This window comes from Artemia franciscana, chromosome 10 (assembly GCF_032884065.1).
Source record: "Artemia franciscana chromosome 10, ASM3288406v1, whole genome shotgun sequence".
NCBI classification, from domain to species: domain Eukaryota; kingdom Metazoa; phylum Arthropoda; class Branchiopoda; order Anostraca; family Artemiidae; genus Artemia; species Artemia franciscana.
In genome coordinates this window covers 8,025,837-8,040,975 of record NC_088872.1, presented here as the reverse complement: position 1 = coordinate 8,040,975, position 15,139 = coordinate 8,025,837, and the positions used below count along the sequence as shown (strand labels likewise).

The window sequence follows — 15,139 nt, the reverse complement described above, 5'->3', positions numbered from 1 at the left end:
ATGACCCTTTCTCACCATTATGACCGTTAGGGACGATCCCCTTTTTTGTCCCAAGATGAATGGTCACAAAACTGAAGCTATTGCAACCTGCCATCCATCATCAGTAAAAGTGGCCTAGTGATCTTAGCTTTTCTTTCATTGACCCCTGGAAAGAAAGATCAAACTTTCGTGAAATTCTTTTTCCCGTAAATTCTTTCTCATGACCCTTTCTCACCATTATGACCGTTAGGGACGACCCGCTTTTTTTGTCCCAAGATGAATGGTCACAAAACTGAAGCTATTGCAACCTGCCATCCATCATAAGTAAAAGTGGCCTAGTGATCTTATCTTTTCTTTCATTGGGCCCCAGGAAAGAAAGATCAAACTTTCGGCAAGCTTATTGTTTGACACATGTTCAGCCAAGTGATTACCTAAGACTATCTTTAAAACTTCCTCCGATAAATATTTCAAAATCATCATTAGCCTTTTGAAGCGTCCACGCTTCAAAGTAATGCTTGGCCACTGTCATTAACCGCCACTGAATTGGGCACTGGCTTCCAATATTCAAATCTTACTTCGCAGGCCTATCTTCTTACTCATTCAGTCTTATTTTCAAACAGTTCGTGGTAACGCAGTGTAAGTAAGGAACGACCCGCGTCAATAGAAATCGAAGCTCTAAAAACAGAATTTTGATACCAATAAATATGTAAAAAAAATGACTTAATATGCTGATTCTAAATATATAAGTTTCATCAAGTTTAGTCTTACCCATCAAAGGCTACAAGCCTGAGAAAATTTGCTTGATTTTCGGAAAAAGGAGGAAACAATCGCTAAAAGTCAAAGAATCTTAATGAAAATCACACCATTAGATCCAGTATATCAGAGAAGACAACTGTAGAGGTTTCAAGCTCCTGTCTGCAAAAATTTTAAATTTGGTATTTTTAGCCAGAAGAAAAATCACGATTGCGTGTTCATTTTATTTTTTTCCCAGGGGTGATCGTATTGACCTAGTGGTCCTAGATTATCGGGAGAGGGATCATTATAACGGAAATTAAAGTTCTAGTGCCGTTTTTAAGTGGCCAAAAAGATTGGAGGGAAACAAGGCCCTCTTCCACCCTTTTTTTCAAAATCGTCCCATCTTTTTTTTTCTGCCATTTTGTTCAGCATAGTTGATAGGCTGAATAACAATGCCTTTGGAGATAATATGGGCCCCATTTCCCCCGAGGAAAGCTCTTTAAGGTATAAAATTTGCTCATTGATTACGTTTAATATTTGTTTGGGAAGTATGCATGCATTTTTCGGGCGGAGGGGGGACATATTTATCGCCAGGAGGATTTTCCACGCGGAGGATTTTTCATGGGGAGAGAAGTTTCCAGGGGATGAAATTTTCAGAAGAAACTTTAAACTGGGGGAATTTGTCAAAATTGCTCTACAATATTCTTCTTATGTCGTCCTTTCTTTTTGCAAACTGAACTTAACGCGTGAACATGTCAAGGGTAATTACCAGGGGTAAATTTTCACCAGTATTGATTTGTCTAGAGGATAAATCCGGGGAGAGGAGGGATTTTTCTGTGGAGGTGGAGCTGGCATTGCTTAAAAACGGTCAGAAATTAAACGAATCAACAATTTTTTTTCAACTGAAAGTAAGGAGCAACACTGAAACTTAACACGGTTGAATTTTGTGCCAATCTTTGGTTGAATTTTGTGCCAATCTTTGGTTGAATTTTGTGCCAATCCTTTAAGAACAACTCCTGAAACACAAGGTTCGTTGAATTAGAACAGTTAAAAGCTTTTTAAAAGCTCTAAAAAACGTTAGCGGGAAGAACAAAATGTTGAGCAGGGACCAACCCCCCTCACATACATAATAGTTTCTGTTCGTTTTAAGTTTCAATGTTGCTTCTGACTTTCAGTTGAGAAAAAATGTTTTTGTTTCAAACAGTTCGTGGTAACGAACTGCAGTAAGGAGCGACACGGCTCAATAGTAACCAAAACTCTAAAAAATTGAATTTTGATATCAATAGCTGCACCAAAAGAATCGCATTTTAATGCTGATTTTAAATATATAAGTTTCATCAAGTTTATTCTCACCCATCAAAAGTTACGAGCCTGAGAAAATTTGCCTTATTTAAGAAAATAGGGGGAAACACCCCTTAAAAGTCATATAATCTTAACGAAAATCACACCATCAGATTCAGCGTATCAGAGAACCCTACTGTAGAAGTTTCAAGCTCCTATCTACAAAACTGTGGAATTTTATATTTTTTGCCAGAAGACAAATCACGGGTGCGTGTTTATTTGTTTGTTTTTTTTTGTTTTTTTTCCTCAGGGGTCATCGTATCGACCAAGTGGTCCTAGAATGTCGCAAGAGGGCTCATTCTAACGGAAATGAAAAGTTCTAGTGCCCTTTTTAAGTGGCCAAAAAAATTGGAGGGCATCTAGGCCCCCTCCCACGCTCATTTTTTTCCCAATGTCAACGGATCACAATTTTGAGATAGCCATTTTGTTCAACATAGTCGAAAACCATAATAACTATGTGTTTGGGGATGATTTACTCACCCACAGTCCTTGGGGGAGGGGCTGCAAGTTACAAACTTTGACCAGTGTTTACATACAGTAATGGTTATTGGGAAGTGTACAGAAGTTTATAACGCATATGAGGGGTTCTAAAAATACTTTAGCATAAAGAGCGAGGTATTTAGGAGGAGATAAATACCTCGCTCTTTATGCTAAAGTATTTTTAGTAATTTCAACTATTTATTCTACGGCCTTTCTGATTCAGGGGTCATTCTTAAAGAATTAGGACAAAACTTAAGATTTAGTGTAAAGAGCGAGGTATTAACGAGGATACAAACCCCCTTGTATACATACTAAAAATATAAGATTATGAAAGTTTGTTACGTAAGTTGCTAATTTATAAGTTACGTATAATTTTTACTAATAAAAACGTTCGTTAAAAATTAAAAGTTCTAGTTGCCTTTTTAAGCAACCAAAAAATTGGAGGGCAACTAGGCCTCCTTCTCCACCCCTTATTTCTCAAAATCGTCTGATCAAAACTAAGAGAAAGCCATTTAGCCAAAAAAAGAATTAATATACAAATTTCATTTTAATAATTTATGTGCGGAGAGCCAAAACCAAACATGCATTAAGTCAAAAACGTTCAGAAATTAAATAAAAAAAAACTAATTTTTTTAGCTGAAAGTAAGGAGCGACATTAAAACTTAAAACGAACAGAAATTACTCCGTATATAAAATGGTTTGTCCCCTCCGCAATCCCTCGCTCTTTACGCTAAAGTTTGATTCTTTGTCACAATTCTACTTTTTAAAACAATTAAAAACTTGACTCTTTGCCACAATTCTGCTTTTTAAAACAATTAAAAGCTTTAGCGTAAAGAGCGAGGCATTGCGGAGGGGGCAAACCATTTTATATACGGAGTAATTTCTGTTCGTTTTAAGTTTTAATGTCGCTCCTCACTTTCAGCTAAAAAAAATAGTTTTTTTTATTTAATTTTAATCATAGGCAGCGCAATAATGCTGCCTAAGTAAAGAGCGATATGGGCACAATGTATTATGATTTTTTTTAAGACCAGGGCACTTCGTATAGAAGGAGTTGTCGTAAAAACTTCAAAAAGGGATCATTCGTTTTGGAAATTAAAAGGGCTACTGCCCTTTTGAATAGTGGAAAGTACTCAGGACAAGGGTTGTAAGTTATGCCCCGGTGGCACATAAGGTTTATATGGAAAGGGTGGTCTCATAAACTTCAGAGGGGACTCGTTGAATTAGAAATTGAAAGGATTAGTGCCCTTTTTCATAGTTAAAAGTGATTGGAGGGCAGCTACCCCCTTCCCCTCTCGCACCCATCATTTCCCCAAAAATATCCTATCAAAATTTTAAGATAGCCAAATGTTCGGTTTAGATGGAAGGTCCAGTAATTATGTCTTCAAAGATTAATAATCCCCCCAGAGCCCTCAGAGTAAGGGTTAGAAATTATATCCCGAATGCTTATAAGGCTCTTATGGAAAGGGTGTATGTTATACCATTGAGGGCAACCGCCCCCCCCCCCCCCAACCACCATTTTCCGAAACAAACACCCAATAAAAATTAACAACTTACTTATAGTTATAAACTACTTAAACAAATCTCTATAGTGGACTGAAACTGATATCCTGCTATGAGGACGTGTAAATCTAATGTAAAAAGTACGTTGGATTCAAAGTAAAAATAATGTATTTGTTCAGGACACAACTTATAAACTGCTTCCAAAATCTGAGGGAAAGGCTGAAATCTAATGTAATCTCAGGGGAAGACGTGTAAATCTAATGTAAACAGCAAGCTAGACTTAAAGTAAAAATGGTGTGCTTGCCTAGAATAAAACTAATAAACTATTTAAGAAACTCTCAGTGGTAGGCTGAAATCCTGCTTTGACGACGTGTAAATTAAATGTAAGAAATGCTATACATTTAAAGTAAAAAAATGCTATAACATAACTTATAAACTGATTCAAAAAATCTCAATGGTAGGCTGAAATCCTGCTATGAGGACGTGTAAATCTGATGTAAAAAGTAATATAGATTTAAAGTAAAAAATAATGAATTTGCGCATAACGCAACTTATAAACTACTTCAAAAAATCTCATTTGTGGGCTGAAATCTTACTATGAAGATTTGTAAATCTAATGTAAAAAGTAAGGTATATTTAAGGTACAAATAGTGAATTGGCGCAGAACATAACTTATAATCTACTTCAAAAAAATTTCAGTGGTAGACTGAAATCCTGCTATGAGGACTTGTAAATCTAATTTAAAAGTAGGCCTAAGACAGATTTAAAATAATTTTTTTTTGCAGAACACAACTTATAAACTAATTTAAAAAATATCAGTGGTACACTGGAATCCTGCGATAAGGACGTGTAAATTTAATGCAAAAAGCACGACAGATTTAAAATAGAAAATAGTGAATTTGCTTATAATACAACTTATAAACTATTTTAAAAATATTAGTGGTAGGCTGAAATCCTGCTATAAGAACGTGTAAATCTAATGTAAATCTAAAAGTAAGTTGGAATTAAAGTAAAAAATAACGAATTTTTGCAGATCAAAACTTATGAACTACTCCAAAAAGTCTCAGTGGTAGGCTGAAATCCTGCTATGAGGGCAAAGATGTCACTTAGATGCATCAATAATTAAAATAAACCAATCATGTATTGTGGATCGTCTTCATGGATCGTCGTCTTGAAAAATGTCAAGAATGTCAAAAATGTCAATCAAGAATTGTCTTCTTAAAAATGTCAAAAATGTCTGAATCGATGCCTGGGAAAAATCAAAGCCTTTATTCACCTACATCAAAGCACTTTATTTATGAATTTTAAACAAAAATCTGTTTAGGAAGGGGTTAGCTACCCTATGTAGGTTTGTTTTCCCCGGGGCTGATGGCAAGCAGAGTAAAACAAAAATTTTTTGTTTTTACCAGGATTTACATGAGAATGTTTCTACTCTTCCCTCTTCTAATAAATGGTTCAGAATGTCTTCTTGTGTGAAATCATGGATTATATGTAGTCTTCTTGAAAAAAGTCAAGAATGTCTGAGTCGATGCCATCAATGATGTTTACATCGATCACAAGACGTTTATGAGAGTCCTGTATTGTTTAAACAAGGATTAATTTCGTTGATGAGCAAACAGATTCCAGCTTTTGTTTCCATCGATATCTCATATCTCAAAGACGGGAAATTACATTTACTACTATTCAACCTTGAGAAGGAAGACTGTCTCTAGTTCTTTTGTATTCTAAAGTAGCTTATATGCGGAAAGTGCGGCCGAAAGTAACCGGAAAAGCAAGCTCTATAAGAAAGAATGGAAAGACTTTGGTGGGAACAGTAAGCCCTTTCAATTATGGAAAGAGAAAAAAGATAAGTATTAACAATACTATTTTTTTAAAAAGAAGAAAGTTCCTGCAATAGTAATAGTAATACATCCTTGCCCGTTGATCCATCTTTTACTTGAAATTTTTAATTATATTAAAGCAAAAATCCTGGTAAGATACAACAAAATTCTTTTTAGAACTTTTTTTTATCATCTAGTATGACTATAGTATGGTTTGAGCCTGATTGAATTTGAAACTGATATGAAAATTATGTTGCTGTAGCAATAAAAGTATTAAGAATTGCAAGTTTGGACCTAGAAATAGCATTTAAAAATGTAACTATAATTACACTACTATTAATCTACTATTTGTTTTTTTTTTACAAAAAGAGTCTACAAAAAGTTTCATCAAAAGCAATTTCTTTCATATTTTATACCTATATAACATTAGCCTATAACTGTGTGTGTTTGCTTTATTTTCATTATTGTTTATAATATTTTATATTACCTTACTTTACAAATATTTGTGTCAATATTTATAAGAATTCATTGTTTTTGAACGTTTTGTGGCTTTTTACATTACTTTTATGGATATTTCAGAGCATGGCCACGGCAATTCCAATATTTTTGAATATATTTATATAATATTTTTTTAGGATCCATATTCATAGCCTATGCTACAAACTTGTCCGGTCTAATTCCCTGTGTCTTACAGTTTTAAATTCTCTTGCTAGTTTTTGTGTTTTCCGAAGTCTATTTTCCCAGTCTAAAAAGTAGTCAAAAACTGCAGTGTCCAATACGAATTCTGTTTGCCATATTTTGAATGCTAAAAAAAAGAAACTTCCCCCCGTACAACCGGGCTCTTGTAAACCCTAATAATAATAAAGCAATAATATTAAAATAATACCGCTGATAATAATAAACGAAAATCAGACAGCTGTAGAACGTCGAGGCAGATCCCGTAACAGATTAAATAGAAAAAAACTAATTTTTTTTAACTGAGAGTAAGGAGCGACATAAAAACTTAAAACGAACAGAAAGTCCTACGTATATGAAATGGGTTATCTCCTCCGCAATCCCTCGCTCTTTACGCTAAAGTTTTTAATTGTTTTAAAAAGGAGAATTGTGGCAAAGAGTCAAACTTTAGCGTAAAGAGCGAGGGATTACTGAGGGGACAACCCATTTCACATACGAAGTAATTTCTGTTCGTTTTAAGTTTTAATGTCGCTCCTTACTTTCAGTTAAAAAAATTAGTTTTTTTTATTTAATTTCTGAACGTTTTTTAATTAATGCATGTTTGATTTTGGCTCTCCACACATAAATTATTAAAATGAAATTTGCATATTAATTCTTTTTTTGGCTAAATGGCTTTCTCTTAGTTTTGATCAGACGATTTTGAGAAATAAGGGGTGGGGAAGGAGGCCTAGCTGCTCTCCAATTTTTCGGTTACTTAAAAAGGCAATTAGAACTTTTAATTTTTAACGAACGTTTTTATTAGTAAGAAATATACGTAACTTAAGAATTAACTTACGTTACAACTCTTATGACTCACGTAACAACTTTTATATTCTTATATTTTTATTATATATATGAGGGGGTTTGTCCCCTCGTTAATACCTCGCTCTTTACACTAAATCTTAAGTTTTGTCCCAATTCTTTAAGAATGACCCCTGAATCAGAAAGGCCGTAGAATAAATAGTTGAAATTATTAAAAATACTTTAGCGTAAAGAGCGAGGTATTTATTTCCTCCTAAATACCTCGCTCTTTATGCTAAAGTATTTTTAGAACCCTCATATTCGTAATAATCTCTGTTCGTTTTAAGTTTTAATGCTACTCCTTACTTTCAATTGAAAAAACTTTTTCATGTTTATTTTTTCATTGTTTTTTTTTATAGTAATGCTAGAAAATCCCGTGCCTTTTTCATTGAATTGCTGTTCCCCCATGACATATTCCTCCAAGGAAAGATCCTCCCACATAGCCCTCTCCCCTCAACCCCACCCCCAAACCAAAAAAAAAATCCCCCTGAAAACTTCTGTACACTTCCCAATAACCATTACTGTATGTAAACACTGGTCAAAGTTTGTAACTTGCAGCCCCTCCCCCAGGGACTGTGGGGGAGTAAGTCATCCCCAAAGACATAGTTACTATAATTTTCGACTATGCGGAACAAAATGGCTATCTCAAAATTTTGATCTGTTGACTTTGGGAAAAAATGAGCGTGGGACGGGGGCCTAGATGCCCTCCAATATTTTTGGTCACTTAAAAAGGACACTAGAACTTTTCATTTCCGTTAGAATTACCCCTCTTGCGACATTCTAGGAGCACTTGGTCGATACAATGACCCCTGGGGAAAAAACAACAAATAAACACGCACCCGTGATCTGTCTTCTGGCAAAAAATACGAAATTGCACATTTTTGTAGATAGGAGCTTGAAATTTTGCTATATGGTTCTCTAATACGCTGGATGCGATGGTGTGATTTTCGTTAAGATTGTATGACTTCTAAAGGGTGTTTCCCGCTATTTTCCAAAATAAGGCAAATTTTCTCAGGCTCGTAACTTTTGGTGACAAAGACTAAATTTAATGAAACTTATATATTTAAAATCAGCATGAAACTTCAATTCTTTTGATGTATCTTTTAGCATCAAAATTCTGTTTTATAGAGTTTTGTTTACTATTAAGCGGGGTCGCCACAGTTCGTTACCACGAACTGTTTGATCACGGATGTGTGCTTATTTCCTACAACTTTGTTCAGTCCTTCCAAAAGAGCTATTTATTCTAATTAAAACCTTTGTGATTCAGGAGCCATTCTGAGAGGATTGGAATAAAATTCTAACTTTAGTGTAAAAAGCGAGGTAGTGACGAGAGGGTGAACCCCCTCATTTACTTAATAAACAAATAAAACAAAAACACAAGTTTTTTTAACTGAAAGTAGAGGATCGACATTAAAACTTAAAACAAACCGAAATTATTGCACATATCAAAGGGGCAGTCCCCTCCTCAACGCCCCCTCTTTACGCTAACGTTTTTATTGTTTTAAAAGATAGAGTTGCGAGAATGAGTAAGCTGACCAAATTCCTACATGAAATTCTTTTTCATTGACTTAAATTCTCTTGCCAACTCAATTTTGCACGTGGAGATGTTCCGCGGGAATTACCCAGGGGTTATTTTTCACATTTTATGGTTTCAAAAAAAAAATTCGACGGAAGGGGGGATCTTAAGAGTGATTGAGAAACCGATTACAAATTAAAATCTTACAATTGAAAGCATGCTAAAAAGATTTTTTTTTGTTCTGAATCGTCTGTAAGACATTTTACGCAGGGGGGGGGGATTTCAGCGAGGAGGGAACTGTTTTGAGGAAATTTGACGGAGGGGGGGGGATTGTACATTTGATGAAATTTCTATGGAGGGGCTTTCAAAGAAGGGATGTATATCTAATGGAGGGTGAGGCAGCTTTACCTGTATTATTTGAAAAACGATCAGAAATTAAATAAATAAAACAAGAGTTTTAACAGAAAGTAATGAGCAACATTAAAAATCAAACCGAAGAGAAATTATTCTGTATATGAAGGGTTTACCACTCTTCAGTACAGCAATAGCGTAAAGAGCAAGGTATTGAGTAGAGGGCAACCCTTCGTATACGGACTAGTTATCGATCTTCAAAATCATGCTCTTTACGCTAATGTTTGGATTATATCCCAATTCATCAATAACGACTCCTAAAACACAAGGGTCAATTAATTAGAACATTAAGAAGGTTTTTTAAGTAATAAATAATAATTTAGCATGAAGAGCGAGGTGTTTAGAAGGGGGCAACACCCTTCATATACCAAAAAGGGCTATAAGCTGGTGAATTTGCCGATAGTGTTTACATGTAGCATTGATAAAATTAAGTAAGATTAGCATAAGTACATTAAATACTAAGTAACAATTTAGTGTGAAGAGCAAGGGGTTAAGGAAGGGGCAACACCCTTCATAAACTAGCAAGGCCTACAAATTATGAAATTTGCCCATATTGTTTGCGCGTAGTATTTATTATTAAAATGAATACAGACTTTATAGCTTAAAAGCAGACCATTCGACATCACATCCAGAAATCACGGGTTCAAACATGTCGCGTGATTTTAGTCAGAAAACAGTGAACAGCTTTGATGTTTTAACATAACATAACATAATTCTAACATAAAATAACTACAGAAATTTTTACCAAATAGTTATATTTTGCTCCTAAAGTAGAGGGCGAATGCGGAAAATGTTCTTTTTTACTACAACAAGAGCAATATTATTTGCAAAACAAATTTGATAATGCTATTGTTCTGCAAATTTATACAACTGCTTTTGGAAGATTGTCCTGCTGATTAACATTTTTGAACCGGCACTTCGTGTGAATTGAATATAAAAACAAGTTTTATTCAACTGAAAGTAAGGAGCAACATTAAAACTTAAAACAAACAGAAAATGTTACAAATACGAGTGGGATTGCATCACTTCAATACCACGCTCTTACACTATTTTTTTTTTTTTTTTTTTTTTTTTTTTTTTTTTTTTTTTTTTTTTTTTTTTTTAAGAGGCTATTATTCTAATTAAACAGTCTTTGTGATTCAGGAGTCATTCTTAAATAACTGGAACAAAAACCAAACTTAGGTTATTATATGGTTATTATTAGTTAAAAAAAGTAAAATTAAAGGGCAAGTTTTGTTTTAATTATTTATGTACGGTGAGTAAGATTCAAAACCTACATTAATCCACAAACGTTCAGAAATTAATTAGAAAAACAAGTTTGTTTAACTGAAAGCAAGGAGCGATATTAAAACTTAAAACGAACAGAAATAATTCCGTATATGAAAGCACCTGTCCCCTCCTCAACTCTCCGCTCTTTACGCTCAAGTTTTCTATTGTTTTAAAAGGTAGAGTTGTGAAAAAGAGTCGTACTTTAGTGTAAAGAGCGAGGCGTTGAGGAGGGGACAGCCCCTTTCATATACGGAATAATTTATGTTCGTTTTAAGTTTTAACGTCACTCCTTATCTTCCGTTAAAATTTTGATCCATCATAAATCAAAGTTTCCATATACTTTTTTTAAATCAGCATCTTAGAATGTTTACGATTGTAGCTAGCTGTTACACAAATTGATTGTAGCCGTTACAAAATTTCTTCAAAAGTATCTTTTTTTAGGTGATATCCCTCAGTGAAGAAGTACAAGAAAAATAATGTTAAGTTAAGAAGACTCTAAAAGCAGAATCGCTAGCCAAGCGTTAAATTGGGAAGTGCTTATAGACTCTTGTCTGGTCGAAAGTCGAAAACACCTAGAATAATATGGAGTCTTTGTCTTTTATTAAAGACAAGATGGTGGATAAATTTGGCAGGTGAGAAAAATTCTTTATTCGAAATTGTATCAACGATGACACTCGCGAATTTGTATATACTATTCAGGGATCCCCCCCCCTATGAAAAAAGAGCAAATGACTTAAGAGAAGTGTGGAGAAAGAGGGAGAAATATTTATTTATTCTGAGTTCACAAAGAAAAGATAACTGAATAGGAAATATTCGTGAGTAGCGTCGAAAAGCGATTTCAGGTGTCATTTTGCTCGCATAGATGTTTTCCATCTATGGCTCTTGCTATTGTTTGAAAAATCTAACCATTAACCTACATGAAAGGTGCTATTGTACCGAAACAATTACCTAGTGGTCAGCAATGTTGAATTTCTTTAATGCAATAAATTTTAATTGTAAAATTTATGGCAAATTTAACACAAATTCAATTAATTGCAAAATCAAATAATTGAGAAGTCTAACTTTAACGCAATGGTCAATAGATGAGGCAAAGGCTGTCCCCTCTCATTTACAGAATGATTTCCGTTTAATTTAGGTTTAAATGTTGTTTCTTACTTACACTTAAAAAGTATGTTTCAAACTGTTTATTAAGAAAAAAATTAAAAATTTTGATCAGATGTCTTTGGAGAAAAGGGTGAGTGAGAGAGGAGCTAGTTCACCTTCAATCTTTTTGGTCACTTAGAAAAAGCACTTGAACTGTTAATATATTTTCTAATGAGCTTTCTGTCGATATTCTAGTTTTAGTTTGTCGATAGTTTTGGTTTGATACGGTTACCCCCCGAAAAAAAGTAAAAAAATGAATAAATAAACATCCATGGTGTTTTTTTCTGTAGTCCGGTCGCCAGGTATTGAAAATGTGATACATACCCCGACGGAATGGGGCAGGTACGGGGATCGACAATGCTGATTCGAAAAATACCAACAGCACTTGCTTGCGAGGGGTGGAACACTCTAGAACTTAAAATTTTATTATATTATGGTGTTTCATGCAAGAAAATGCATCTTCCACAAAGTTTGAAGTCCAGAGTTTGAGGACCACTGGTAAATGCACCTTTTCACATGTCAGGCAAAGCAGTGGTCTGCTAGAGGAAGGATCTTCAGTATTTTCCGGCGAGAGAACAGGGGAACGCAGAGGTCATTCAACCACAAAAATTCCTCTGATTTTCTATATGAGGTGGTCAAAATCCCATAACACAGCTTCATAATATCTTCCTCAAGCTCACCTATTGGGTCGATTTGTTCCAAAATCCCTTCAATAAGAGCAGATATTCCGTAACCACGTAACCACGTAACCATGTGCCGTAACCACGGCACAGCTGCTCAAAGGATCTTTGGAGAAAATGAAGCTCACAGTACCACAATCTTTGAAACAGTGCAAAAACGCAATTGAATTCACGGTGGGAGTCTTTTTGCAAGTTCAGTGATCGAATTGACTTTTTCCAGCAAGTGAACCACAACATTAGGGGTGGCATAGCTTTGCTTTTTAATCGTCTCAAAAAACTGAAGCAAGATGACCACATTGTCTGTGTAAAAAAAAAAAAAAAAAAAAACGAATAAAAAAAAAACAAATGAATAAAGAAACTCCGTGGGTTTTCTTCTGTAGTCTGGTCACCAGTTGTTGAAAATATGAAACATACATACATAAGATGCAATTTAGCATAAAGAGTGAAAATGAGGGGATTGCTAACACATATACGGAATAATTTCTCTTCGCTTTAAGCTTTAATTTCGCTCTTTAACGTTTTTATTTATTTTTCTGTTTTAAAAGAATATCCAGGGTCACTCTAAATGTAATTGGGGCTACCACCCCCACAAATAAGACTTTAAATCAATATTTAACTTTTGCACAGCAATGCTTATGAGAAAAAAGGTCATTTAGTGTATATTCTGTTCGGTTAATGTGTGTATGTGAGGAAGGAGGTGTTAGAGCCACTGGGCATCTCTCCAATCTTAACAAGAGTTGGATTCACTGGATCATCCTCGTACAAAAACCATACTATTTTTATGCACAGTAAGGAGCCTTCAAGCTCCTGAGTCTCCATAAATATCAACAACTCAAAAAGCAACTGTACCAAAAATTAGTGTATTCTCGATCAGGCATATGCACAGGAATTCTGTTCGGGGTAGGGCCAATTATAAAGGCAAGGGTAGGGTCATTCCATAGTTTTTATAAAAAAATACCCTGGAATTTGGGAAAATCTACGCTCAGGGGGGAGGGTAAACCCCAAGCTTCCCCCATAACACAGTAAATCATTCGATCTGGTCAATATCCCCCCCCCCCAAAAAAAAAACACAAGAAAGAAGAGGTATGTTTTATTTTTTCTTTAAGAAATGTAATCAATTCAACCCATAGCGAAAATTCAAGAAACCATATGGAAATTTAGAAAACGACGAACCTGAAACAACTAAAACAACAAAAGTAAAATCCCCCATTCTTCTAAGAGAAAGACCAGTGTGCACTTAAGTAACAGATCATGCCTGCACGGAGGATAATTTAGCCTATACTTCAACAAATATCGTTATTCAAGGTTATTTTGAAGGTATGGTATAGAGGCTACAGATGCAAAAAAAGATGCTATTAGGAGATCCTATATGAAATGCTGTTGCCGTCCCAAAAATACGTTTTATAATTTTCTCCTAAATAAAGGAACTGTGCTTATGCTTTCAATTCAAATTTCCCCATTTTTAGAAAAGAAAAGAATATACGCTGTTCATCTATTACCTTCGTTTGATAATCATTGACTATACAATTTCTCTGACAGCTTATTATACTAAATTAGTTCTTAAACTACAACTGAAGCTCTGATGAAGCATTTATCACTTCTAAACCGATTAGGAACTTTCTTAGGCTTTTGTGTATTATAAATTGATGAATGGCGTCTGATTTACTTAAGTGCTGATGAAAAATGATGACAAAAGACTCTCAGGAATTGATTTTGTCCCTTACCATTATATCACCTGTTTCTGCCACTAAAGTCATCTACGTTTTAGTTTATGTATCCTAACATAGTTTCTTATGAGCTTTTCACGAGTTAGTGAGGGTGAAAATATTAAGTATCCTCTGGGGCGAGTCTCGCCACATACATCACCCTCTACTATCTTTTGAGCTTCAGGGGGAGTGGAAACGGTGAAAAATCTTAGGTGATCTTTTGGGCAGAGATTCACCCCATATAGCCCCTCTTTTCCTCCATTATCTTGCAAGTTTGAGTCTGAACAAATATGTGTAGTCGGTTCTTTGCCGTGGAGGAGCCGATTGTCAACTCTAACCCCTCGCTTAGGTTCTCAACTATCGCAAAACACAGCCTGTTGTCACCTCCCTCCACTTTCCCTGCTTGCTATAGTCACCTGCTTAGACAATTGGGACTATTCGACAAATATTTTTAAATTTATAATATTTTGATTTCTTACGAAGTTCTATTAACTTCTAAATTTCCCAAACTAAAAACCCAAAACAAAAACTAAAAACTTCCAAATTTTATTATTTCCCGCGGTAGTACATTTGTTCTTAAACCTACACACAGTCCAGATACCTTGAGCGATTATGGATAGTATGTAGAATAAGGTTATGGGCAATAAAGCATTATATAACTATATTTTAATGTCAGTGGCTAGCAGATTTATTGACTTGAAGAAGGGCAATGTAAGGCCCCAATTGTGCATGTTAGACCTAGTTCTCTGGGAGTTCTTTCAAGAACTGTTTATAAGAGGACTTCAAATGAATTATGAGAGTGGGGGGCTACCCCCCAAGACGCATTATTTGAAGGAGTGTAATTAAACTAAGCAGAGTATATGGTTGTTGAATTAAGATAGCACCCCTCACATTGCAGAAATAACAATTTTATGCAAAACAATAGCAGTGCCAAGTAAAGAGCAAAGTGGGCACAAAGTACTATTGTGATTTTTATTGTTTTTTAATCAAGGCACTTCGCATGGAGGGAGGTACCGTAGAAACTTCAGAAGGGGCTCTTTCGAT

General features: G+C 34.9%; 1 protein-coding gene across 1 annotated transcript in view; it reads left to right on the top strand.

Moving 5' to 3' along the window:
* The window catches only part of LOC136031729 (vesicular glutamate transporter 1-like), a 185,317-nt gene that overhangs the window by 13,789 nt on the left and 156,389 nt on the right, over nucleotides 1–15,139 (top strand). Inside the window, exon 2 of the mRNA XM_065711436.1 lies at nucleotides 11,008–11,198. Within this exon, the coding sequence (XP_065567508.1) occupies nucleotides 11,149–11,198 (50 nt within the window). The 5' untranslated portion in view covers nucleotides 11,008–11,148. The remainder of the gene's footprint in view (nucleotides 1–11,007; nucleotides 11,199–15,139) is intronic.